At 41.4% G+C, this 26957-nt stretch overlaps 1 protein-coding gene across 3 annotated transcripts in view; it reads left to right on the top strand.

Moving 5' to 3' along the window:
- The window catches only part of POU6F2 (POU class 6 homeobox 2), a 323386-nt gene that overhangs the window by 210538 nt on the left and 85891 nt on the right, over positions 1 to 26957 (top strand). For all 3 annotated transcript variants that reach the window (XM_058817082.1, XM_058817100.1, XM_058817090.1), the window contains exon 5: positions 19135 to 19442. In XM_058817082.1, the coding sequence (XP_058673065.1) occupies positions 19135 to 19442 (308 nt within the window). The remainder of the gene's footprint in view (positions 1 to 19134; positions 19443 to 26957) is intronic.

Here is a 26957-nt window from a genome sequence, read left to right as displayed (position 1 = left end):
CTTTTCCTCCCTTCCTTCTTCCTTCCTCCTTCCTTCCTTCCTTCCGCCACTTCCTTCCGCCACTTCCTTCCTTCCTTCCGCCACTTCCTTCCTTCCTTCCTTTCTTCCTTCCTTCCTTCCTTCCGCCACTTCCTTCCTTCCTTCCTTCCTTCCTTCCTTCCTTCCTTCCTTCCGCCACTTCCTTCCTTCCTTCCTTCCACTTCCTTCCTTCCTTCCTTCCGCCACTTCCTTCCGCCACTTCCTTCTTCCGCCACTTCCTTCCTTCCTTCCTTCCTTCCTTCCTTCCTTCCGCCACTTCCTTCCGCCACTTCCTTCCGCCACTTCCTTCCGCCACTTCCTTCCGCCACTTCCTTCCTTCCTTCCCTTCCGCCACTTCCTTCCGCCACTTCCTTCCGCCACTTCCTTCCGCCACTTCCTTCCGCCACTTCCTTCCCGCCACTTCCTTCCTTCCGCACTTCCTTCCTTCCGCCACTTCCATCATTCCGCCACTTCCTTCCGCCACTTCCTTCCTTCCGCCACTTCTCTTCCTTCCGCCACTTCCTTCCTTCCTTCCGCCACTTCCTTCCGCCACTTCTTTCCTCCTTCCGCCACTTCCTTCCGCCACTTCCTTCCTTTCCTTCCTTCCTTCCTTACTTCCGCCACTTCCTTCCTTCCGCCACTTCCTTCCGCCACTTCCTTCCGCCACTTCCTTCCGCCACTTCCTTCCTTCCGCCACTTCCTTCCGCCACTTCCTTCCGCCACTTCCTTCCGCCACTTCCTTCCGCACTTCCTTCCTTCCGCCACTTCCTTCCTTCCGCCACTTCCATCATTCCGCCACTTCCTTCCGCCACTTCCTTCCTTCCGCCACTTCCTTCCTTCCGCCACTTCCTTCCTTCCTTCCGCCACTTCCTTCCGCCACTTCTTCCGCCACTTCCTTCCGCCACTTCCTTCCGCCACTTCCTTCCGCCACTTCCTTCCTTCCGACACTTCCTTCCGCCACTTCCTTCCGCCACTTCCTTCCACCACTTCCTTCCTTCCGCCACTTCTTTCCTTCCGCCACTTCCTTCCTTCCTTCCTTCCTTCCTTCCTTCCTTCCTTCCTTCCTTCCTTCCTTCCGCCACTTCCTTCCTTCCTTCCGCCACTTCCTTCCTTCCTTCCGCCACTTCCTTCCTTCCGCCACTTCCTTCCTTCCTTCCTTCCTTCCTTCCTTCCTTCCGCCACTTCCTTCCTTCCTTCCGCCACTTCCTTCCTTCCTTCCGCCACTTCCTTCCTTCCTTCCGCCACTTCCGCCACTTCCGCCACTTCCTTCCGCCACTTCCTTCCGCCACTTCCTTCCGCCACTTCCCTCCGCCACTTCCTTCCTTCCTTCCGCCACTTCCTTCCGCCACTTCCTTCCTTCCCCGCCACTTCCTTCCTTCCGCCACTTCCTTCCTTCCGCCACTTCCTTCCTTCCTTCCGCCACTTCCTTCCGCCACTTCCTTCCGCCACTTCCTTCCGCCACTTCCTTCCTTCCGCCACTTCCTTCCTTCCGCCACTTCCTTCCTTCCGCCACTTCCTTCCTTCCTTCCTTCCTTCCGCCACTTCCTTCCGCCACTTCCTTCCGCCACTTCCTTCCGCCACTTCCTTCCTTCGCCACTTCCTTCCTTCCGCCACTTCCTTCCTTCCGCCACTTCCTTCCTTCCTTCCGCCACTTCCTTCCTTCCGCCACTTCCTTCCTTCCGCCACTTCCTTCCTTCCTTCCGCCACTTCCTTCCGCCACTTCCTTCCGCCACTTCCTTCCTTCCTTCCGCCACTTCCTTCCTTCCTTCCTTCCTTCCTTCCTTCCTTCCTTCCTTCCGCCACTTCCTTCCTTCCGCCACTTCCTTCCTTCCGCCACTTCCTTCCTTCCTTCCGCCACTTCCTTCCTTCCTTCCGCCACTTCCTTCCTTCCTTCCTTCCTTCCGCCACTTCCGCCACTTCCGCCACTTCCGCCACTTCCGCCACTTCCTTCCGCCACTTCCCTCCGCCACTTCCTTCCTTCCTTCCGCCACTTCCTTCCGCCACTTCCTTCCTTCCGCCACTTCCTTCCTTCCTTCCGCCACTTCCTTCCTTCCTTCCGCCACTTCCTTCCTTCCTTCCGCCACTTCCTTCCGCCACTTCCTTCCGCCACTTCCTTCCTTCCGCCACTTCCTTCCTTCCGCCACTTCCTTCCTTCCGCCACTTCCTTCCTTCCTTCCTTCCTTCCTTCCTTCCTTCCTTCCTTCCTTCCTTCCTTCCGCCACTTCCTTCCGCCACTTCCTTCCGCCACTTCTTTCCTTCCTTCCGCCACTTCCTTCCGCCACTTCCTTCCTTCCTTCCTTCCTTCCTTACTTCCGCCACTTCCTTCCTTCCGCCACTTCCTTCCGCCACTTCCTTCCGCCACTTCCTTCCGCCACTTCCTTCCATCCGCCACTTCCTTCCTTCCTTCCGCCACTTCTTCCGCCACTTCCTTCCGCCACTTCCTTCCTTCCTTCCTTCCTTCCTTCCGCCACTTCCTTCCTTCCGCCACTTCCTTCCTTCCGCCACTTCCTTCCTTCCTTCCGCCACTTCCTTCCTTCCTTCCTTCCTTCCTTCCTTCCTTCCTTCCTTCCTTCCGCCACTTCCTTCCGCCACTTCCTTCCTTCCGCCACTTCCTTCCTTCCTTCCGCCACTTCCTTCCTTCCTTCCTTCCGCCACTTCCTTCCTTCCTTCCTTCCTTCCTTCCTTCCTTCCTTCCTTCCTTCCTTCCTTCCTTCCTTCCTTCCTTCCTTCCTTCCTTCCGCCACTTCCTTCCGCCACTTCCTTCCGCCACTTCCTTCCGCCACTTCCTTCCGCCACTTCCTTCCTTCCTTCCTTCCTTCCTTCCTTCCGCCACTTCCTTCCTTCCGCCACTTCCTTCCTTCCGCCACTTCCTTCCTTCCTTCCGCCACTTCCTTCCTTCCTTCCTTCCTTCCTTCCTTCCTTCCTTCCTTCCTTCCTTCCTTCCGCCACTTCCTTCCGCCACTTCCTTCCTTCCGCCACTTCCTTCCTTCCTTCCGCCACTTCCTTCCTTCCTTCCTTCCGCCACTTCCTTCCTTCCTTCCTTCCTTCCTTCCTTCCTTCCTTCCTTCCTTCCTTCCTTCCTTCCTTCCTTCCTTCCTTCCTTCCTTCCTTCCTTCCTTCCTTCCTTCCGCCACTTCCTTCCTTCCTCCACTTCCTTCCTTCCTTCCTTCCTTCCTTCCTTCCTTCCTTCCTTCCGCCACTTCCGCCACTTCCGCCACTTCCGCCACTTCCTTCCTTCCGCCACTTCCTTCCTTCCGCCACTTCCTTCCTTCCGCCACTTCCTTCCTTCCTTCCTTCCTTCCTTCCTTCCTTCCTTCCTTCCTTCCTTCCTTCCTTCCTTCCTTTTCCTTCCTTCCTTCCGCCACTTCCTTCCTTCCTTCCTTCCTTCCGCCACTTCCTTCCGCCACTTCCTTCCTTCCGCCACTTCCTTCCTTCCTTCCTTCCGCCACTTCCTTCCTTCCTTCCGCCACTTCCTTCCTTCCGCCACTTCCTTCCTTCCTTCCTTCCTTCCTTCCTTCCTTCCTTCCTTCCTTCCTTCCTTCTTCCTTCCTTCCTTCCTTCTCCGCCACTTCCTTCCGCCACTTCCTTCCGCCACTTCCTTCCTTCCTTCCGCCACTTCCTTCCTTCCTTCCTTCCTTTCTTCCTTCCTTCCTTCCTTCCTTCCTTCCTTCCTTCCTTCCTTCCTTCCTTCCTTCCTTCCTTCCTTCCGCCACTTCCTTCCTTCCGCCACTTCCTTCCTTCCTTCCTTCCTTCCTTCCTTCCTCCTTCCTTCCGCCACTTCCTTCCGCCACTTCCTTCCTTCCGCCACTTCCTTCCTTCCTTCCTTCCTTCCTTCCTTCCTTCCTTCCTTCCTTCCTTCCTTCCGCCACTTCCTTCCGCCACTTCCTTCCGCCACTTCCTTCCGCCACTTCCTTCCGCCACTTCCTTCCGCCACTTCCTTCCTTCCTTCCTTCCTTCCTTCCTTCCTTCCTTCCTTCCTTCCTTCCGCCACTTCCTTCCGCCACTTCCTTCCGCCACTTCCTTCCGCCACTTCCTTCCGCCACTTCCTTCCGCCACTTCCTTCCTTTCTGCCACTTCCTTCCTTCCTTCCTTCCTTCCTTCCTTCCTTCCTTCCTTCCTTCCTTCCGCCACTTCCTTCCTTCCTTCCGCCACTTCCTTCCTTCCTTCCGCCACTTCCTTCCTTCCGCCACTTCCTTCCTTCCTTCCTTCCTTCCTTCCTTCCTTCCTTCCTTCCTTCCTTCCTTCCTTCCTTCCTTCCTTCCTTCCTTCCTTCCTTCCTTCCTTCCTTCCTTCCTTCCTTCCTTCCTTCCTTCCTTCCTTCCTTCCTTCCTTCCTTCCTTCCTTCCTTCCTTCCTTCCTTCCTTCCTTCCTTCCTTCCTTCCTCCCTCCCTCCCCCTCCCTCCCTCCCTCCCTCCCTCCCTCCCTCCCTCCCTCCCTCCCTCCCTCCCTCCCTCCCTCCCTCCCTCCCATATTCCAGGCCTGTGTCCCTTCCTCCTGAAGGGTTCTGTGCAGTGTCCCTGGCACAGAGACGTGTAGAACAGCTGGTAGTTTACCTAATGCTCCACAGGGCCATTCTGCAATATCACTCAAGTTGGTCACTGGGCTGTGCAAGGCAGAACAGATTGGATCTGTCTGAGAACACCCAGCAGGCCCCTAATGTCATCTTATGTCCCGTAGAAAAGAAAATAATGAAATTGTTAAATATAAGCTGGTTTTGCTTAATAAGAATGACAACACAATAAAGATAATATTTGATCCCATGTAGGAGCTATGAAAAAAGCAGGAAGAAACTAAGATTTTTTTTTTACTTGTTACAGGATTTCATTTTGGTTGGACTCTTTTATTGAAGTTTTATTGCTGTGTACTCTACTAAGAATTTGCATACCTTCCTTATTGGAAAGGGCAGGAAGTCTGGACAGTGGATGACTGCTGTGTTATCTATTAAGGGTTGCAAGGCAAGTGCTGAGCAGCATTAGTGGCACAATTGAAGCAAAGAGAAAGTCATATCCAAAAGACATAGAGCTCTTAGAACTGTGTAAGTAAAGGCTACATTTTCCTCATTGTTCAGAAATGCAAATTCTATTGCTACTGTCCTCATTGCTCTGTGAAACCTGAAGAAGAGTTTGGTCTTGCTGTTCTCATCAACTCTGTTGATTTGTATATTTTTATTTGCAGCATTTTTGTTTTGAGATGCTAAAGGTAAGGCTACTCAGCAAGGACATCTCTAATGTAATCTACCAGCTGCCAGAGGTAACCATTGGAGGTTTTTAGCTTTTAAGGGTAAGAGGATGTCTGGGAGAAAAAAGGCGTCTGAGGGTTTGGGATTTTTTTGCCAGTGCCAGTGATTTCTGTGGAGATACTAGAAGGAAATCATGATTGATTTTTTAATTTTTTTTTTTTAAGTTGCATACTGTAAAATTTTAAAGGCACATCCTTGGTACATACTTACATTACTGAACACTCAAAGCTTTAGGCAGCTGATAGACAGGCATCCCATTTTTTTTTTATGGTGTGAATTCATTTTTGCCCTGTCATGTGTAAAGACAAAAGAACTGCCTTGATTTGTCTTGTGCCTTTTTATACTGGGAAGAAAATTATGCAAAATATGGAAAAGAACAAGTAACTGGCCTGCTTTTCACTGGATTTTTCATGATCATGTGGCTGTAGCCAGCTGGGCTGGACTTTGTCTCAGCTTCCTTTTTATATTTTGCTCTTTACAAGTAAGTGCTAAGAAGATTAATTGTTTTCTCCTATTTTGAGCTCCAAGAAGGAGAGCTTTTGCGTACATAGCCTATGTAGTCTCTGTGTTTAGCGAGTATTTCCTAAACACCTTTGTGGCTGCTCTCTCTTTGGCTTTTTGACACTTGCTATGTGTTCTCTTAAAACAAAATGGCTGAATATTCCCTGCGCATGCTTTATAATGCTTGAAGGTCTTTCTGGCATGTATAAATGTCATACCTATATGTGAACATCATAAAATCTACTCGGATTTCTTGGTTTATTACTATGATTGCTTGTACTATATTTGGAAACCAAGCAAGTCTTTGCATTGCTGGTCCTGAGAGCCTGAAAAATATGTTAGAAGTGTGTAGGAGGAGGAAAAGAAGGGACTGTTGCACAAAAGAGGAAGAGGAGTCTCCAATTCCCATTTGTCCTTCTGTAATTTGGGAGGCATCATTGGTGTATGAAGGAAGGAGGCTCACACAACGGCTCAAATTTCATAAGCATCATAAAAGTCTAGGCACAAACCAGCACAGGCTTATTAGCAGAGGAAGTGAGGTCAGTAGTCTTCAGCTTCTTAACAAGATGATAGAATTTATGAAGCATCACAGCAGCAGGATGTGTTTGCCTGCAGACTATTCATATAACAAGCCCACTGGGGTCCTATAGTTATCACCCTTGAATTTGTTTTCCCTTCTTTATTTTCTTTTTGTCATCCTCCTGGTTTTCTGGCCTAGCTTCCTGCACTGGAGGAATTACTTCATTATTTTTGATGCCTTGCTGGTGACATTTCATTTGGATTTTTTTTTTGTCATTATCATTAAGTAGTTTAGTTTAAATAGTTCCATTGGTGTGTCTCGGATTACAGAGGTGCTCATAGAGGTGTGTAATGAAATCTAACTATTAATATTCCAGAAAATCTGGGACTGGTGTTCAGTCTGAGGTATCCTTTCAATCCAGTGTGAGATAAGTGCCTAAAATGTGCCTAAGCTGAGAGTTCAGCTTAAAAGACATCCTGCTTGTTGTAGATCTCAAAAAGTTCTATGAGCTGCTGGGAGTAAAAGCATTACCCAGACATTATCAAAAAGTAAGAACAAACAATGGGCACTTTTAAATCATTTATCTCTTATTAACACTATGTAGGCAGTAGTTCTACAACAATCTTTTCCATAGGCAAATAAAATTTTGTGTACCTTTGACCAACTTCTTTTTTAGGATTTTGGTGCACATTGCTGTACTTCACTAATTTAGCTTCCTGTGGTGAGGGCAATGAAGTTTATTATCCCTCTTTTTCTTTTATAGAACAGGAAAGTGAGGCAGTGAGATTACCTGCTGTGCCCAAGGTGGTGCAGGTCTGATAGGATCAGAAATAGGAAGTGGATTCCCAGGTGCTGATCTTTATGTACAAGACAGTCAGTCCTAAATCCCTGTTTCTGATCTGACTTGTTCTGTCATACAGGATGTTTTTTAAATTTTTTTTTTCCTAATTAGGAAAGCTGTGCTTTATATCATGGAAGCACAGCATCCAGATGGGAATAGTATGAGTCAGAACAGCATATTTAATTATTTATAACTGCTTTCTTTGTTTGATGGTTTGATTGTTATTTATTTTATTTTTCTACCCAAAGGTTTGTTCACTTAAACAGCCTGGAATCAAACATTTGGCATTTTTTACAAATTATGAAAGTGATTTCTGATTAAAGTGTTCTGTGGGTAAAATAAAATTGCAGATCAGTACATGAGCCAACGGCATTCTTCCGAATTTCAGCAGGAGGGATCTGCTCTGTGGCATGTGCTCTGCATTCATACCCGTGCTGGCACAAGGTGCAGGTGGTGCCTTGCACATTTTCCCTGTGGTCTTCTCTGGGCTGTTGACAGGGGGAACACAGAGTCCTCTCAGTCCAGTGAGATGCAGGTCTGCAAGACACCCATTAGACGGTACACAGCAAAAAGGCCACTCCCAACTGCAGCTGAAGAAGGTGACAGAATCATGCAGACATCTAAAGCTTATCTATTTTGCAGATATGTTGTGATCAAGTCTGAAAATCATTGTTATATCAGTTAAACCAGCAAAGTTCCTGGCTGAAGCTATTTTGCATGACGTCAGATGTCATTTTACTGTGAGATGTGATTAGGAGATGCTAGAATTAATCCATTTAAGAATACTGCCGCATTAAAAAAAAGAAATTACTTCTGCTTTTGTCTGTACTGGTCTGTGGACCAGTGTTGATTCACAAATATCAGAGGTCTTATGTTCTTGGCTTCCACTCTTAATTTTCCAGTGTAAAACTTTAAAACATAAGATGCCTTCCTGGCATTAGCTTCTTTATGAGTTGAAAATCCATGTGATCCATAATCCAGATACATAAAACGGTCACCAGTGTATGCTGCAAACCTCTTAATGAAATCTTTTGCACTGGATGATTGCTTAGAGAACACTAGCTTTCACTTATGGGTCTTATCTTTTTAGCTATTTCCTGGCTCATTTCTCAAAAGCTTTACTGATTGAGTAGCTATTGGCAAAAAAAAAAAAAAAAAAAAAAACATGCCTATACATTCCTGAAAAAATAAAGGCAGGAATTTGCACATTTTTGCACAGCTTTTTATCACAATCACATTTATAATATTATTTTCTGACAATAATGTTTAGCCAGATTTGCATTTGCTCCAGTTTCTTGTTCAGAGGTGAGGATTGCTGCAGTGCCATCAAAATTCCATAAGCTATAAAGAAGTAAATGTGTCTACAGCTGGTAAAGAAGAGAAGCTGTTGAGGCCTTATGTGCACGAAGAGAAGGTTCTGCATGAGAGGAGCCACTGGAGATGGTGGCCATAGGAGTTGCCATAGCCTATAGAAGGCTGGAGGACCTCTGTAGAGCTGCTCTTTCCAGGCAGAGTCTAGACAAACATGAGTCCAAAACTGGCCATGTTTTTGACGACTGTGGGAGAGAAGGGAGAAAATGGGAAGTGTTGTGGTCATGTTTGCTGGACCTGGCTCTGCCTCAAGGATGGAGATGAAAAAATGGTTTGCCCCATGCTCCCTGACACCTGGGTGGAAAATCAAAGAGATCCATATTCATTTCATCTTCATTGGAAACACACAGTAGAATAAACATTCATAGTTGGCAAATGGAAAAGTTTTAAATTGATGATGGAAGAAACATTCATTTCAGAGCTTCTGAGCGAGCTATTAAAATCAACAGAGTAAAGACAAAATCCCTGGCACTGAAAATGAAAGGAACAGTCTTTGTATCTACTTAGTTAAAACTTGGCAAAACAAATCTAAAGTAGTGGTTTCAGATTTCCATGTGCACTAACTGTGCCAACTTTTGTTCGCAGGGTTGCCATGACAGAAAGTTCATCCCACTTGCTCAGTGCTTTTTCCACTAACTTTTAAAATTAGAAGTTAATTTAAGCAAAAAGCTAGATCTTGTATCGGCACTGACATGTATTTATTTGTTGAATGGTCCAGGCTGTTCATGAAAATACACTTTTTTGACACAAGCTCATCTCCATTTAATTGGCATTGGAGTTACTACAGTAAATATTGTAGTGATGTTTTAGTACAGCAAATAGAGCTGTGATAATTACTACACTAACAGTGTGGTATTTCTACCTACACTAGTCAGTGGGCTTTTGCAAGAGGATGAGGAATTCACTAATTTCAAAAACAAGGAAATTTGTGAACAGAAAATTATCTCCTCTTGCCCTCCAACCCCCAAACATCATGGCTGTACATTAGCAATCAATTTCACATTATGACCAGTATTTTCATCATCCTAAAAATTTTCTTAATTCTCTACAGTTTGAGGTAGCTTTTGCATTAGTTTATGAAAAGGTGAAATATAACAGAAGGAATTTTTAAAAGAAAATTTTAGTTGTTTGGAGACTTCACAGAACCCAGATGCATCACTGCCAGTATGTTTTTACAGGGTGAATAAAATATGCCTGTTAGGATACATTCTCCTATGAATTTTCTATATTTTTAGAGCAAATTCTGGAGGATTCTTCTATAATTCTTAAAAGGATGCTGTTAATAGCAGGTGTATTTAATATGTGTAACAGCCTTAATGCATTAGTAACATTTTGTAGTGTCATTGAGATTTGATATAGTTAACACAGCTGATGAGACATAAACTCTTATTTTAAATATTTCATTACTCTGAATACTAAAATTGGGGCGATGTTGCCTGAAGGAAGGCAAAGACTAGCTTCGCGTTAGTTTTTTCAGACAATCACAGGTTAGCAACCAAATTCAGCTTTTCTTCCATTAGCTGGTCTGGAAAAACAAGTATTTTCATTGATAAGCATGATAAAGTATTAGTTATTGCATCAAAAGGGTGCCAATATTCTGTTCAGACTGAATATATGCACATAAACAGTGAATAATTTTTGAATATATTTTTTGCCAATCCAAAATGATTCCTTTATGTCCTTTTGATTTTGTTCTACTTCTATAACTAGGGACTCCATGTAAATAAATGCATTATTTAAGTGGAAGTTCTTTTTATTAATGTCTATGTGTTCCTCTCAAATTAAAAATAATTAACCTTGAAGAAGCAAAGTAAGATCTAGATGGAGTTTGTTTAAAGGACTGCTCTTAACTGCTACTTTTCACTGTTCAACAGCATGGGGTTTCCCATGTTCTTTTGGAAGCCATGATGTGTACAATGCATTGACTGGGCAGTGCAATGCTTTTCTGGACTCCCCAGTCCTTCCCTTCAGCTGTGCATGGTCTCATCCTAACAGAAGTGGGACTGACTTCACAGCCTGTGAATGAGGATTGACTATAAAATCTTCTTCCCAAGTGTCCCATCCAAATTCTTTACTGATGAGTAGTAGAATATGTAGCAGTATGTGGATAACCAGGTTGTTTATTCCATTGGTGAGCAGGAAATCTGGAGCAGCTAACCCAAAGAGCAGCTAACAAAAGTGATAGATGACAAGCACAGCCAAACTAGGAGTAGCGTCTGAAGCAGCAAGATGTTTGGCTGATGAACTGTAGAGACTGGAAAGAAATCTCATATGCAGCCACTCTTATTTTATTGCAAACTAAAACTGAGCAGTCAGTCTATCTCTGCCAAATACAACTGCACAGTCTAGAACCATTGCTTCCTTATTCTTTATCTTTGTTTTGGATATCTCTGCAAGTGAAACAAGCTAGAAAAGGGGATATAGGCAGATTGCCTCAAATTGGCCTGTAGTCAGCTTAAGTATCACAAAAAGAAAACAGCTACAGATACTATGGTATGTTTTGAAATACACATAACTAAATGCAGTGTTCTTAATTATGCATGGTGAATACTGGAAATCTTTTTTGATTGTTAAAGACAGCAAAATAGAGCTACTGAGAGTCAACAGTAGGGAAACATCAGGTACCTTGCTGGTGGTACATACATTCCCGAATAGCTTGTGATATGACAGATTACCAAATTAAAGTTCACCTCCCAGCTCTTCTATAATTTCTGGTGTGGAAGTAGTTGCATAGCGTAGAGAAACACTGATCCCTCTTATAAGCAAAGAACACCCCTATCTGCTACTCACATAGTGATTTACAGCATCTAGCACAACACCTCCTCACCAGCTTTGCTTGAGACTGTTTCTGGATCACAGCTAATAAAGCAATGCCCCTTGTGACTCAGACAAAGCTTTTTAGTCCATTTTTATTCTTCTGTGCCTGGTGAAGAATACCACATTCAACACAGTACTGCATTTGTGTCCCAGCTGTTGATGAGTAGCTTTCAGTCCCTACACAGGGATAGGGAGCATTGCAGCCATGTGTTTTCTTTTGCTCTGTGTTCTCCCCCACCTTTTTTACCCTGTTACTGCTATTTTTAATTTTTCATGTCTTAGTAAAAGCAGACATTCAAGGCCTTATCGAGAAAAACAGGGCCTGTTAACAAGGTTGAAGCTCAAGTCACTGCTCTGGCAGTGAATTTGTGTGCAGCAAGGTAGAACTGCCATTTTTGCACCTGGTTCTTTTACTTGCTATTGTAGTTTTATTGATTGTAAAGAAAAGAAGAGGGCTGTGCTGCATTTTTTCCCTTTCTCCTTATAGTGTATATGTTGCTGTTTTCTGAGTTATTCCATGGCCTCTTCTCACTGCTGTTCAGCTAACTTCTTTGGCTGGAATTCATACACAAAAACAGAATTTACAGGCGCTTGACTCTTAGAGTTCTTAATAGAAAAGAGTTTCAAGTCTTTTTCTTTCAGAAAAGACTGGAAGTGAAAATTGATAGAAACATGGTTACAATGAGCATCTGAGACATGAAAGCAAACACTCATACCAAGTCACCTGCTGGATACTCTAGCCTGTATTGTTTCCCTAAGTTGGGGCTGGGATAATGTGACATTTATCCTACGCCATCCATTCCCAGGACACTTTCACAAACTCAGCATACAGACCAACCTTTTAAACAACAAATATTTTGATTTGTTATTTGATCACATTATTTTTTTAAAAACCCCTGCAAACACACACATGTACAAAATACCTGGTACATTTCATTTACAGTAATGTTATTTTTAGTTAAGGAAACATCACTCACTTCAAAGACTCCTTGAGGAGACTTCTTGTAATTCTGGAACTGCAAAGAACCATTGCTGAAACTACAACTGGAGAAATATTTCTTTGTCCAAAGAGCCGTTTACCATAAACAATTGTAGAGGATGCAATTGCAGATCCATTACCTGAAAGAATGCAAAATCACTGTGAAGCCACCAAGCAGTTCAACGAGCTCCTCTTGGTGAGTCTTTGCCCCAAAATAGGCACACTGTCAGGAGAAATGGCAGGGTACCTGGTGGAGTGGGGACTTGTGACTCTCTGAACTGTAGGACAGGATTCTGCACAACCTCTTCCAAGGCTTCTGAGGCTGTATGTGGTTGTGCTGCTTTTTCTGCAAGTATTGCTACTTTGAGTACGTCAAACACTTAGTCTGCATAAGTTCCATTGAAATTACGATTCTCATCAATGTTAGAGCATCTGAAAAGTAAAGGAGAGCAAAAATAAGCTGCAGTTTTTCTCACTAAAGTTTGTATATGCTAAGAATGCCCAGATTTTGTCTTATGTCCATTATAAATCATGGTCATTGTTCTCTGAGTCAGCAGACTGTTGTTTCAAAGTTAATTTCTTTGTGTCATTCATCCATTCCCTGTCATATCCCTTCAGCTGTGAAATCTTACATTGGGTTCTGTTGGCCTTTAAATTATAATCTTTTCACTGTCAATTAGTTTCTTGCTATGGAATCCTGAAGATTTTTTCCCATGAACTGGGGGGTTATCTTAAATTCTGGTCCACAGAAACATCATTTTGGGCACAATATGGTCAGGAAATCCACTGTGCAGGAATACCATGCCACTTTAATTGATTTTTCTGTTCTGTTCTTAGACAATCTGGGGGTGGTCCTGCACTCTGTAATTAGAAAACTGCTCTTATCTGGCATAAGGACTTAATTGGAAGATCCTACTCCTGATCTGTGAGTCATGTTTTCACCAAAAAAAAAAAAAATTCGCTGGTAAAATTTAGGAATTTAGCATATCTAGATTACTTGTTTGACACACAGACTTTGGCATTCAAACAATTACAGTGTTGTCATACTATGCTTAATTGCCTGTCTTTGGATGAGAATCCCAAGACAAGCCATCCTGATTGATCTCCTGTGTCTTGATGATACCCTGACTCCAGTTAACATTTCAACCATTTGTACAGTATGAGACTTAACGTCCCATTTGAACTGAGAAAGTAAATGGCTTATTAAAGTCTAATTTCTCCAGCTTGTTCTTGCCTTTGGGCATTTTAAATAGGTTAATGCAATTTTTACAATACACTCAGGGAACTTTACTCACAGAGTATTGTCATAAAATAGCCCCTAGATTATCTTAAAATGGAAATTATTCCAAGTATACTTGTCCTGATACTTAGTCAAGCTCTCCACCTTAGAACTTTTTTCTTCTTCTTCTTTTTTTTTTTTTTTTTGTTTTTCTCCCCTCAAGATTTTAGGGGATTATTGTACATTTTAAAGTTTGGTAAGGAAAAAAGTCAGATTTATTTAATGCAGTGGATCATTTTTCAGAGAAGCTCCAGCATTCATCAAAACGTAGAGATACCACAGGCACCATATAAATTGTGATGGTTTTCTTCTTAATACATTTTTTTATTGCCTACATTCTTTAAAGTGAATTTAGTGCTCATGAACAATGCTAGATACAACAACACCAGAAAGTGAAGTCCTCTGTTTATCTGCAGAATTGGTGCAGGGGACTACTGGCAAGTTTCTTCCCATAGCCCCATCTGTGTTTTGCAGCTGTAACCTTGAGGGATCACCTTTAGGAGCAAGGAGATGACTTGATCCGTGTGCTCTTTCTATTCTCTGCTGAAAGATGCCAATTGATGCCATTCAAGTCTTTTTGATCTTCCTCATTAGATGTTGTGAGACCATCAGTTTATTACCTTTACTGTAGCAAGCTTCTTCTAATGCAGGCAGGCTCTCTGTGGATATCTGTGTATGAATAAGACTTCTATACATTGAATACCTCTTCTGTATGTTAGAAAACATACAAAAGCACCATTAAAGTGCGATGACTTTTGTTCCCTATATTGACCTAGGCTGAATTTGAGCCAGTGACTTAGAAAGAATATGCTCTGTATCCGATTACTAATGTCTTCAGCCACAAGTGCAACCCTTCAGGGATTTTTTTTTCACAAAGAGGATGCTAACATATTTAAAAGAACTCACATTTTACTCTCAAAAAGAAAATCCAAGCATATGGAAAAACACGGGTATTTGGCTAACCTACCCCTCATTACCCAGGGGGGAGAGAATGTAAATGCAGGCTTGCATTAGATTGTTCACTGTGTGTATTCAATCTTTAGAAATCTGTTTCAAAGAAAGGAAAGGCATAAACCTCATTAGAAGAGAAACAACAGGGTGGAAAAAAAAGCGAGCCATGTCAGTTCAAACGCAAGTCCAGATGCTAAAGTTAGTTACACTTTTCAGTTTAAGGCAATGCAAATCCATTCTCCATTACAGGGGAAGTGGAAAAAGGCATTAAGCCCTTGAAATGGCAGGAGTCAAGTTCTGTGCTCAGTCAAATAGGAAGAGGTTTAATGTATGATTTTCTTCTTTTTAGTCCATTGTACATTGTATCAAGGCACTGAAGAACAACTATGCAATTACATAAATAGGAGGAGAGAAGCTAGAGTGGCACGACTGTTTGTAAGCTAAAATTGTTTCTTATTCCTCCTATCCCTGCTTCCTCTTTACACAGAAACAAACATGCAGAAAACATTAACAAAATAAATCAGAATTTATATGAAGGTTATCCACAAGAGCAGATTCTAGATATAATTTGAATCTCTGAATATTAATTTGATCTTCTGCCAAGTGCTGTAGAGGTCTTAAGAATCTGAATTTATATTGTGAGGAAAGGTGAAAAAGGAGTCCTAATTTTAAATTGTTTTCATTATATAAACATTTGTGAGCACACTTACGTTCCTTGCTTTTTGGAGAATTGTGATTAAACTTTAAAATATATGTTTTAACCTAAAATAAAACCAGGGATATTCCCCTACTTATGTCACAATATGTTAGCCAGCAGAGACAATTGCCACTATTTTCCATTAATCAGGCTTGGGAAATGAAGACAGAGCCTCTTCAGTTTGCCCACTACAACAAAGCTTCACTCATCCCCTGTCATGGATCAGACTGCTTCTTTCAGCATGGTTGCCTCAGAGGTGAATTTTCCCCATTGTAGCACTCTATTTGGCAGAAGGGCATTTTCATTTCATTTTAGTTTCCTGTGTAGGTAACCAGCAGAGGAATAGAATATGGAATGACACATTTTGTGTGAATATTGTAAATGCATGGCAACACTATGCCTGAGGTATCCCCAAAGAAAGTCAAGGAGGAGTATATACCTTAGGTCGTAACTTTATCCAATCCACAAAGTAGCCTGAGATCTGTGACAAGTATTGCCGTAGATGACCTAGGAGATCAGAAAGTTTGCTTTCACTGCCTCTTGAAAATTGATTTCCACCACTTAACTCCGTGCCTCTTATTCTAATGCAAATGCTTTGATACCATGAGTAAGTATAATCTGCTTAAAATAGGATCATAAACTGTGGGGTGATCTCATGGAAAGTCTGCCACAACACCACGGCACGCAAGAAGTTTGTTGAACCATAGGTTTTATGTGCCATTGTTTCTTCATAGATATCAGTTATATTTACCATCATCTTGGATACCTGGTATATATCCAACACATGTTTTTTTTAGGGAGAGTTGAAATGTCACACAGCTTTTGTGGATTTTCCTCACAGTTTTTTATAGCTTGCATACATTTTTAGTTGTGTGTCTCTTTTAAAGTGATGTACTTTATGTTGAACTTTTTTACCGTGAAAAGAACTTTCTGCAATTCTTTGCAAGCCTTTTTAATTCTTGAATGCAATTGTGAAAGTAGCACTTTTCACTAAAATATGTCAAAGTTTTACCCAGCTGTTAGCCAGTAAGTCATAAAAAAGATTCCTGTGAGGTAGGCAGTGCATGTTATCTTTTATACATGCAGACATAGCACTGTTGTACCACCTGAAATTCCATCAGGCTCCAAGCTCTGCAGAAAGTGACAAATGCTAGACAGGTATACTATTTATAATGGATGAGCTATGCAAGCCAGCTCTGGGAGTTGGATTGGATTTGAGTGCAAACAATAATATGACACAACCCCTGCTGTGGATAGTACACACATTGTGAGAGGCAGTGCAGTCTGGCAGCATGAACACCAGACACAGGCATGATCCAGACCCTAAATCCAGCTTCATGGTGCACCTACTGTGTGGCTCTCAGAACACCTTTTCTGATCTAGCAGTCCTTCTTCCAATTCCTTGTTTGGAAGGACTGTTCCAAGCGTGTTAATCATACCTCTCTAAGCCACTTCAATGCAGTTTATAGCTCAGCTTGATGATGGGCTTCAGAGAGGCTTTTTAAGGGAATGACATGAAAACACAAGAAGTTATTTGAATAATTTTGTGTTTGAATAATTTTGTGCAGTTGCTGACAATAAACTTGGAAACTTTTCCATGAAGTAATTAATCAGATTATCCTTCAGGGAATATCTTCTACCCCAGCAAGAATGTTTTCATTTCCAGTACAAAAGTGAATGGTAGAATATTGATCTTCCTGCTTTCACTGATATTCAAGTATTGACCAGTACTGAAAGCAAAGCTTTTCTAGTGCAAGATGAGAAGGCTGTGTCTCCTTCTGTCCAATTGTGCGCGCATAATATAAAACAGTCCCTCATTTCTGAGCCATGCGGATTAGAATTTATGCTTCTGTGGGATGTCATTTAATTCATTTCTGTGTTGGAGTCTATGGATGCAGTAAGGGTCAGTTTGAAGTCTTGGTTCTGGTTATCAGTGGTTCATCCAGTCTGCTAAGCTATCATAGGTGAAGGAATGGCCTGCACAATAAAAGAGCTGGTCTAGATTACTTTTTTCCTTGTGGGAATGGTAAGGGTCTTTCTGCCTCTACAGATAGAATTGGTGAATGCTTTTCCTTGCCATCTGAGATGATTCATGCTATGAACTGTTAATAATCTATGCAGTTGCTTTCTTATATGCACACCTTCTTTGTTCTCACATGCCTTGGATTACATTTCCACTCACTACCCTGTTGGATTTGGGGCATTTAGGTACAAATTCTCATTGGGAAATTGATGGGAGTATTCCCTTACTTCTCCAGGGTGATTTCTTTTGCATGAGATACCATGCATGTTTTTAATCTGATGGTCACTCTGCTTTGTGTTGAAACACAAAACTTCTGTGAATAATTTTCTTGATAGAAATATATTGGTATTATCATTCCTCCTCTGTATTATTAGGATTCTTTGTTGAAGTCACATACACATGGCTATAATTCTTGTTAAAGCATATTTCTAGTTTGATTCCTGCATCTGATGAAGAAAATTTAGAGCAGCTATGAGTATGGGTATGGAGAGCCAACAGCTCTTCCTATCTAGTCTTGTACTTTTCCTTCTTACAGCTTTTTCTGGTTTACCCTTTCTGCCTCATCCTTCTCCATTGTCTTTTCTCTTTTCTTTTTCTTATTCCAGTTTATGGCTCAGTGATTTCATAAGTTGCACCAAGACCTCAGGTTCAGCCTCAGGGCATGGAAATCTAGAAAGCTGAAATAGGGATGTTGGCATGAAAAGAAAGTGGAGATGACGTGGCTTAATCTGCCAGTCCACAAATAACTTGGTCAACAGAGTTTCTGGCTGTGAAATCTGAGTCCCATTTTAAAAATAAGAAATTTAATTCATTCCCAATTTACTTTTGCTAACCTGGATAGAAGTTAGAATACAGGGTGGGGCTCTCAAAGCAATATACAGAGCAAAAAATATCATAATGACCTTGCAAGTTGTTTCTCTTGGGATCTTATAGCTAACTAATTCAACCCTAAAGATGTTGATTAACATCTCTATATCTGAAGACCAAGGTGATTTATTCAGAGCATAATCCCAGAAAGCATCAGTCTTCTGTGATGCTCTTGCTGCAGCTTAAAGCTGTTCTTCCTTAGTGACATCCCCATGACACACTTCCTGTCTTCCTGAATTTAATGAATCTCCTAGTCAGTTTGAAAGTGTCTCTGGGAAATAAAGTTTGTCCTTTGTGCTAGCAAGTTGATGTGAGCCACAGACTTCCAAACATCATGTTTGAAGCATATGCTAGCAAAACACAACAGATCTTAACTATCTGGAGTAAGTGAGCAGGGCAAGTTACAAGAAGGAATTTATAGCTTTTAAATGTGAATTATAAGAAACCGTTCTTATTTCAGAGAGACACACATTTTATTAGGTATTTTTTGCTCCCTAGGCATGTACAAGAAATTTTGCAGCTGAATGTTTTATTTCCTGATACCTACTGCATAATAGCCTGTCAAAGTTCTTTGCAAAGTATCCTTTATTTTATGACTATGGCTTTCTACTCCTTTACATAACAGCACTGGTTCATGTTATGAGTTCTTGCTATACTTACAAGTACAGTGACAATCTGTTCCTCTCTTCTATAGGCAGAGAATATTTCCATTGACTTCACTGGTAAGCTTATCTGAGCCTCTCATGGTCAGCTCTGAGCCCCATCCTGTGGGCAGATCTCTAGCCCTTTCAAAGGTTTGCTTTCTTTGCCCCCAGGGAAGTCTGGCTCTTTACCACAGAATTACACCGGCAGAACCACAGGCTATTATTGATGGGAATAATTTCTTCCCACACCCTGAAGTCTAGGGCCAGCTGTCCTCTAAGAAGTGTGCCCCTCAAAGTAACAGAACCAGAATTTTATCCAGAATACTTCTAAAGCAGTAGGTATTTACTGAAACTTGTATAACTCCCTTCCGTCTCTTCAATTCACAGCTACCTCATCCCTGAACTCCCAGCTTCAACAGCTTCAGCATCTTCAGCAGCTCCAGCATCAACAGCAGCAGCAGCAGCAGCAAAGCCAGCAGCAGCAGCAAGCTCAGCAGGCACAGACTCCACAGCCAACCCAGCAGAGCCAGCAATCACAGCCACAGCCATCAGCACCACCACAGCAGAACCAAACACAGCCCCAGAGCCAGAGCCAGCCTCCTCCAGCCTCACAGTCCTCCAGCTCCCCTCAGAAACCCAGCCAGTCACCAGGGCATGGCCTTCCATCTCCTCTTACTTCACCAAATCCATTGCAGGTAGGATGCCGCATACAAATCCCTAAAGGCCTTAAAACAGCATGTGCATTGTCTCTCACTGCAAAGGGAAATGAAGCAAAAGCTACGCCTTCTGAGCCTGTGGGCTGAGAAATTCCACTTTGTATTACTCAATCCTTATGGGCATTCAGCTTAAACAGCTGACATGCCTGATGAACCAGAAAAACATACCTAATGATGGTTCTAGGATGCTGCTTCCTGAAGAGTAAATGTCTTTTGCTTTTAAAGTCTCCTGTTGAAAAACCCATAGAAAACTTTTAAATTTTTTTCCACAGATTCATCATGTGACATTCACAAAAGACATTTGCCCAGGAGTCACCCTTTAGGATAGGTTAAGAGGGTAACAATATTAGCAGTTCATTAGGAGATGATCCTGAGTGTCAGCTTCTGCTGATGGACATGTGCAATGGGTGGATGTGTTACATCCATGTGTTACAACATGTGGATGTTCACACACCCCTTGAAATCACAGTTCTAATTTTTATCCTGCTAATAATCAAATACTTCTCTTAAGGTTCTTAGTGTAGGTTCCAAAGATAAGGATGCCAGTTAATGACATTCATTGATTCTCACTCCAATGGCATGGTTATTTTTTAACAGATCAGCAGCTACCATATCCATACTGATGCTCAGCTCTGCCCATCTTAGAAGTTCTGGGCAGAAACAGGAGAGCTCTGGTCCAGTGGTCCTATTTTCTTAGAGCTGGGTGTTCTTGCACCACATGTGTCATGCTACATTCACACTGTGCAAGAACAGCTTTGACTGTACCCATAAGTAGTGTGATTCTGAGCACCAGAGTAGTCTGTGAAGTGAGTGAAGTCTTATTCACCAGGCAGTGAAACTGCACTTAGAAACCAGATAAGTCTCTATCAACTTTAGTCTTTAAATTTTGAGAAACCACTTAAAATATTTTATCCACTCTGATAGATTTGGATCCATTTCCTGCAGAAATAAAATTGCATTAGCTTAATAATTAAGCAATCCCTTTTTAGACAATTAAGGGAAGTGGTTTACCAGAAGCTTTTCTTGTATGTGACCAGTTAAACCTGCATTAATCTGAGCTTCAACTAAATTGCATCAAATCTGATTTTTTTAAATTGTTTAGATAATAGACTTAAAAGTCTGCAAGGGATGTGTCCTTGCTTGCTGAACTTTTTCTTGGAGTAGAGAATAATGCTTCTAAAGCTTCTTTTCTGTATTGTCTTAAGGACCATATATGCATCACTTAATGCCCCATCTATCATGTTAGTGAGTGCTTTGGGGCTTTTTTGTATGCAGATTATTGACATTCAGAGACACAGATATTTTCAGGGGAGCTTCTGTTATATTTTATTGCCTTGGTACAGCTGTAACGCATGCACACTAACTGTACACATGATATTTTACTAAAACTGTCTGCTAAATATTGTGTTTCAAAAGTCATTAAGTTCTACAAACAAGCAAATGCACACATAAATTAGAGTTGGGAAGAAGTTGGATTATCTCAGACAACATACCTTGAGAGAGTTGTTCTACCTGACTCTGAGGTCTTAAGTCTTATATAGCCTTTGGTCCCAATGGAAATCTCAGATGAATGTTAGTATTTTCAGTCCCACCTGTGATCTTTCAGGTGCTTTCAACTGTTAGCTTCCCTGGGTCACCTCTCAGTTTCAGAAGTACAATAAAAGTAAGTAAAAGCTTTCCTGTTAGAAGCCAACGACAATACTTCCACATAGATACCGTGGCATATCTCTCTCTTTAGCATCCTCATGCTCACAACTACCTATCTGAGAGCAGTCTTGAAGTGGCAGGCAACAGAAGTGAAAGAAGGGAACCAAGTATTCTGAGGTGGTTTTAGTTCAAATACTATCCCTTGAATTTTGTAGGAATTGGGATTAAACTTAATGAAATACACCAGTGTGAGATCTGGCATTTCCCCTGGGGTGAGCTCAGCCAGTGCTGCCAAGCCAGTTGCATGTCTGGTTCACTTTCAGAACAGTAATGAAGGAATTAGAAGTCATTAGGTGTTAGTTCTGGCTCAGCATTAAAAACTTGCTAATAAATTGCTGGATAAGTAGTTTTAATGGTCTTTCCTCTCTGATCCTCACCATTTAAATAGCCATGAAATCCCAAAGTTTGTTTGCAGATACAAATACGTTGTGTACTGACAATCACAAGCCAGAATTGAGCACACTACTTCAGCCCTCGCCCTAAGCCATGTGTGTAGGGTCATTGCTTTGGTCTTCTAGCCATCTCTACAGCATTTCTACAGCAAGTTCAATACAGCTTAAACTTCCCTAGAAGTAATTAAAACTTGAAGCATGCTCTGTCATATTACCAGGCATTCTGAGACACTTTTATATGCAAACAAGTGACACTGAGAAATATTTCCAGAGGAACTGATGTTTTACATTGTATATGGTTGTTTGGGTGCTTTTCTAAATCAGAGCAGTGGTGACATCTCCTCCATGAAATTTGTCTTTCTTTTCAAAATCCTGCAGAGAAAGGCTGCTTTGCCTTTGTACATCCATCTTGAGGATTGGATCTGAAATTATTTTCTTTCACATAGGCAGTTAAAAAAAAAAAAAGCAAACAAATGGAGGGAGCACATATTTGGCAGCAGTTTCACATAATAACTGCTTAGAATGTGGATTTTTTTTTTTTAATGTTCAGTGCTCCAACGTAAAAATCAACCTGAAACAAAAGTCAGAGGTAGTATGTCCTCTAGGGTAATGTTCTTTATGAACTAGAGTGAGATGGATTTTGTTTGAAGAATATTAAGGGAATAAAGAACAACTAAGTTAAAGTTTGACAGCTAAAATTTCATTTCTGAATTCTTGACTTTTTTCATGTGGGCTTTATCCTCTTACATTATTCAGGACCTGTCGGAAAGATATTAGTTTAAAAAAATGCAACCTCAAAAAATTGTCACGGAAAGTCAGTAATTCAGGAGGATGATTGTGTTTGTTTCAAAAAACTGAAGGATAACAGCAATTACATCTCAAAATGTACAGATGCTGTCATGTCCTTCAGAAGGTAAATTAAATGAAAGTGACTTGCATAGGTATACTTGGGTGAGGTACTTTGCTAGATGATCAGAAATTAATAATGCCAGTGCAGTGTATACCAGCTAAAAGTCTCAGAATTATTCTTGTCAGATTATTCTGTAATAATTTTATCACTATTCTTTAAAGGATTCAGTGGGCTGGACTATAGTTACAAAACTACTTTTCATGGGGTCTGTAATGATTGTGTAGAAAGATGTAAAATCTCCCTTTAGGTTCCAGGATATTAATTTTTTGCTAACAAAAATGAAGATGCTCCAGATTTACACTGATAAAAGCCAAACACTGCAGAACCAGGGTGATTGTTGATTTGCAAGAGACAACAACCAGAGAAGAATTTTTAAAAGCTGAGCTCTCTTTCAGGAAGTGGTGGGTTAGGCAGATGACATAAGACTTTCATACCTCCCTTCTAAAAATGGTGAAATTCCTCATAAAGATAATTGCTTATTTTTTTGATATTTATTTTTGATATTTATTGATATTTATTTTCATTGTGTCGGTTGATTGAGACAAAGGAATCCAGAGGCAAAAGAGAACCTACCTCACATTGTAAGTTGAGGACTTCAAAACCTTTACTTCTGGGAAAATATACCTTCTCAAAATATACTTATCCTGTGAATGTTTAGTGTTATTAGATGAAAAACATATGGGTTCTTGAATGGTCAGCATGTTGCAACTTCAAAGGATAGATATCACTTTAAGACAGAACATCTTACAGAGTTTCCATGCAATTAAAATTTTGGAGTCATAAGAACTTGATTATATGCAGTATAAAATCAGATGAGCTTAGTACTAAGTAGCTAATTATTCTGCCTGACTACCAGAATAAGGCACTTTCTACCAGCAAAATACATTTAGGTGGCTCCAAAAAAACTTGTGAGCTTCTGGTGCTGACTCCCACTGTATATTTTTGAGATATGGATAAGATGAATGTACACATAGCCAGACTTGCAAAGGGAGTGCTACACTATAGGAATAGATGAATTCTCAATGATTTCCACTGTTCTGTTTGTGTGTGAATAGGAACAGACAAACAGGAAATCCCCCAGAGATTTTCTTACTGTAAAATTATTCTGACCGTTTTCAGAACTCTTTCCTGAAGAGTCTCTTTTGTCACAGAAGTCTGCCTACAATAACTGCAGCTGATGGAAGATGATGAGTGAGAAAAAATAACAATAAAAATAAGGAAGAAGAGAAGTGAGGAGATGACAACAGCACAAAAATCTTCCAAGTAATAGCAAACTTTAGGATCCCAAAACCAGAACCTCCTTCAGATTAAATTTTCATACTAATCTTAAATAATGTATTTGGAAACTCAACACTTTTATAACAAAGGAACAAAGAAAAGCAGAAAGGGTGAAATACTCGGATGCAAATGAGGGAGAATATATACACAGATGTCTTAGGCTCCAATAGTCACACAAAAAAAACTCCCCCTTCCCTTTCCACCTACCCTCATTCACTGGTTAGCTTCTCATTAAGGCAAAATCAGCTTTGAAGAAATCTCAATATTTTCTGAGACTTTGACATATATACACATCTTTAAGGTACAGAAGTCACAAACAAGTCTGTCAGCTTGATAAAGGCCAATTTTTCAAGGATTATGCTCATGGTCTGTCTTTATGACTGTGTTTGCATCCAAGACTTGTTATATTTTTCTCAGATTTATTGACTCCTGAGATTAGGAAAATTTGATTGAGATTATGACACCAGTAATCCCACTGAGTCTGGTGAGTTGCTTTGTTTTGCTAAAATTGTCTAACTTCCTCTGCATAAGATACTGTGCAATGTTTGACTGATTGATTCTGTTCCCAAGTTGCTTAGTAATCAATTTGACAAAAAAGTATTTTATAAATGGTGAGTAAATTCAGTGCTTCACATCCATTGTCCAAAATCTCCTAATTTTTGGTATCAATAGGGAGTGAGATAACCCACAGCACAAGGCAATAGGTGATATAAACAACAAGACATTTATTTGAGAAGGTTCATGTCCATCACCTGATGAGAGTGAACCAGTGTAAGTGCAGATCTTGAGTGGATCTCCAGGAGATACTGACAAGACCTAGGTCTCAGATCTAAATTGATGGTATGGAAAGTACCCTGCAGTCAGCTAAATCAAGTTAAGCTTGGTGATCTGTTGAAAATACTTTGCTTATTTCATCCGCTGTTCATTTCAAACTGAAAGATTTGAACACTTTGTTCTACTGAGAGTTTTGGCTTTCTGTGTAATCCTATAGCATTGTAAAGACTTTTGTGGGTTGATAAATGGGATTTCATGGGCAGAACAAGCAAGTACTTGTGTAAAAATTTCCACCAGCAAGGAAGTCATGGTACTCAGGTACCACACACACACACACACATGGTTATTACCCACTGCAAATGCTGTTGTGATTCAGGCACTGTCCTTTGGATTTGGTGCTCCTCTTTTTGCCAGTGCACACAGACATTACTGTTAACAAACTTGAGCTTTGCTTGAGAGATTGCTGGGCTTGAGTTTCAGTGCCACCAGGACCTCCTTTCTTCTTTTCCTCTCACCTCTTCTGGCACTTCCATGGCCATACTCATCCCTTCTGCGTCTTCCCCCAGAAGACGGGCTGCTCTGACATGGCACTTTATCCTGGCTGGACACTCAGGAGCCTCTGCACTGTGCTCTACCCTAGTGCACAGTAAAGAGACATGCCAGCTGGTTTCCTGCTTTAGCTAGATTGTTTGATGGCTTGTACTCATTCCAGATCTCTTTCTCCTCAACAGACTTCCTTCTCCCAGTAGTTCAGTGCTTTTGGGGGTCTTTAAGGCATTGGGAGGTCCCCCTGTAAAGCTGTTTAATACTGCATTTAAACAGAGCAGAGATGTTTAAACAATCTCAAACAGACTTTATAAGAACATCTTCTCATTTCCTGAGGAAACCTTCTCTGAGATAGAGCACTGGCTTGCTGGTCCATCCAAATATACTCTGCAGCTGTTGCTATTTCAGAAGCACAAGGACGACTGGTGTCTGACTCACATTCAAAGCCAAGGAAATTAATCTTTGAGCAAAACAACTGGCATTATTAGCACCCAAGGGGCAGATGCTGAGGCTAATAATGGAAACCATTTGCTAGAGAATTCTCTGAAGGAGAGGAGAGTGGAGCTGTTTGCCCAGCAAACAACTTGCTCTGGCTTCTGAAATGGGAGCATTTAATAAACTCCCTAAAGCAACTGAAGCATTTAATACATGGGAAAATAAATAAATAACATCCTCCCAGAACAAATTTGGGAAAGGATACATATCCCATAAGGTCTTCTATTTACAAAGCCTTTCTAGGTAGAGAGCAGGACCCTTGGGGATCTTAAGGACAGAAAAAGTTGACACCGCCTCTCAGATACTGTTATAAATCAAGTTGATCTGTTTTGTTAGTATTGATTTCTCTTTATTTTTTCAGTCATATTTCCAAAAATTTTTAAAGAAAGTAGAGCATATTCCAAAGCATTACTTTATTTTCCCCTATTTTTCATACCCCCCCTTTCTTTGTATTAAATAAAATGCAAGTCATCATAGGTTTCTAGTGTTGCAGGAAAGTAATTTTTCTACTTGGAAGCAAGTGGAGTGAGTGAACACTGAGAACCTGGTGGGCTTAGGTCTTATTGAATCTGAGGAGTAATATTTTGTTAGTGGTATAGCCCTGATGTTATATTATTAAGGCTCATTGTGCAAAAAAGCACCTAAAAGAGGTTGCTCAGCTCCTACATACTGCTAGGGAGAAAAAAAAAGCCATTTTAGACTGTGTTTTAAATTTTAATATTAAGCCCTTTTTTGGCAGTATTATTGAGATCTATCAGAGTGTCCACTTCTGGGTACTGTTGGTGGTTTTAGCAGATGCAGGTGTTTAAGAAGAGTAATACTTTTTCCTTTTTATTGGTAGCCAGAATGTTTTGAGAGAGTAACTAAGCACAGGCCTGGAGATTATGAAATTTGCTTAAGTGTTAATGGGTTGATTGCTGAGTTACAGTCTGCCGTCTTTACTGGAAATTGATTGACTAGTGCTGCAGGTCTTCACACTTGACGCTCGGATTTGACTCGAAAATTCTGCCAAGTCTTTTACTCTGAAATTTATCTTAATTAGATCTGAAAGACCTGCCACAGCAGAATAGTCACACCGATTAAAATGAAAAACAGGAGAAATTACTGATCAAATTAATCATAATGTCGGGTTACAGCTGTAGGTCTGATGTAATTTGCCACTCCAGTGAGTTACATCGGCCCAGGCAGAGGAAAGAGAGCTGGTTTTACGCTGATCCGTAACACCAGGCAGCTTCAGGCAGCCCATCAGGATGCTTGTTCCTTTCATTCTCTTGGCTTATTCTGGCCTTAGAGGTGCAACTAGAAACAATTTAGGCAAAATAAAAAATATCCTTTTATTGAAGGGGTTAGACTGGAAACATGAGCTTTCCAATCCTTCATTTTTTTGCCCTT

Source organism: Ammospiza caudacuta, chromosome 1 (genome assembly GCF_027887145.1).
Source record: "Ammospiza caudacuta isolate bAmmCau1 chromosome 1, bAmmCau1.pri, whole genome shotgun sequence".
Taxonomy (NCBI): Eukaryota; Metazoa; Chordata; class Aves; order Passeriformes; family Passerellidae; genus Ammospiza; species Ammospiza caudacuta.
This window is presented reverse-complemented; position numbering and strand designations above follow the sequence as displayed.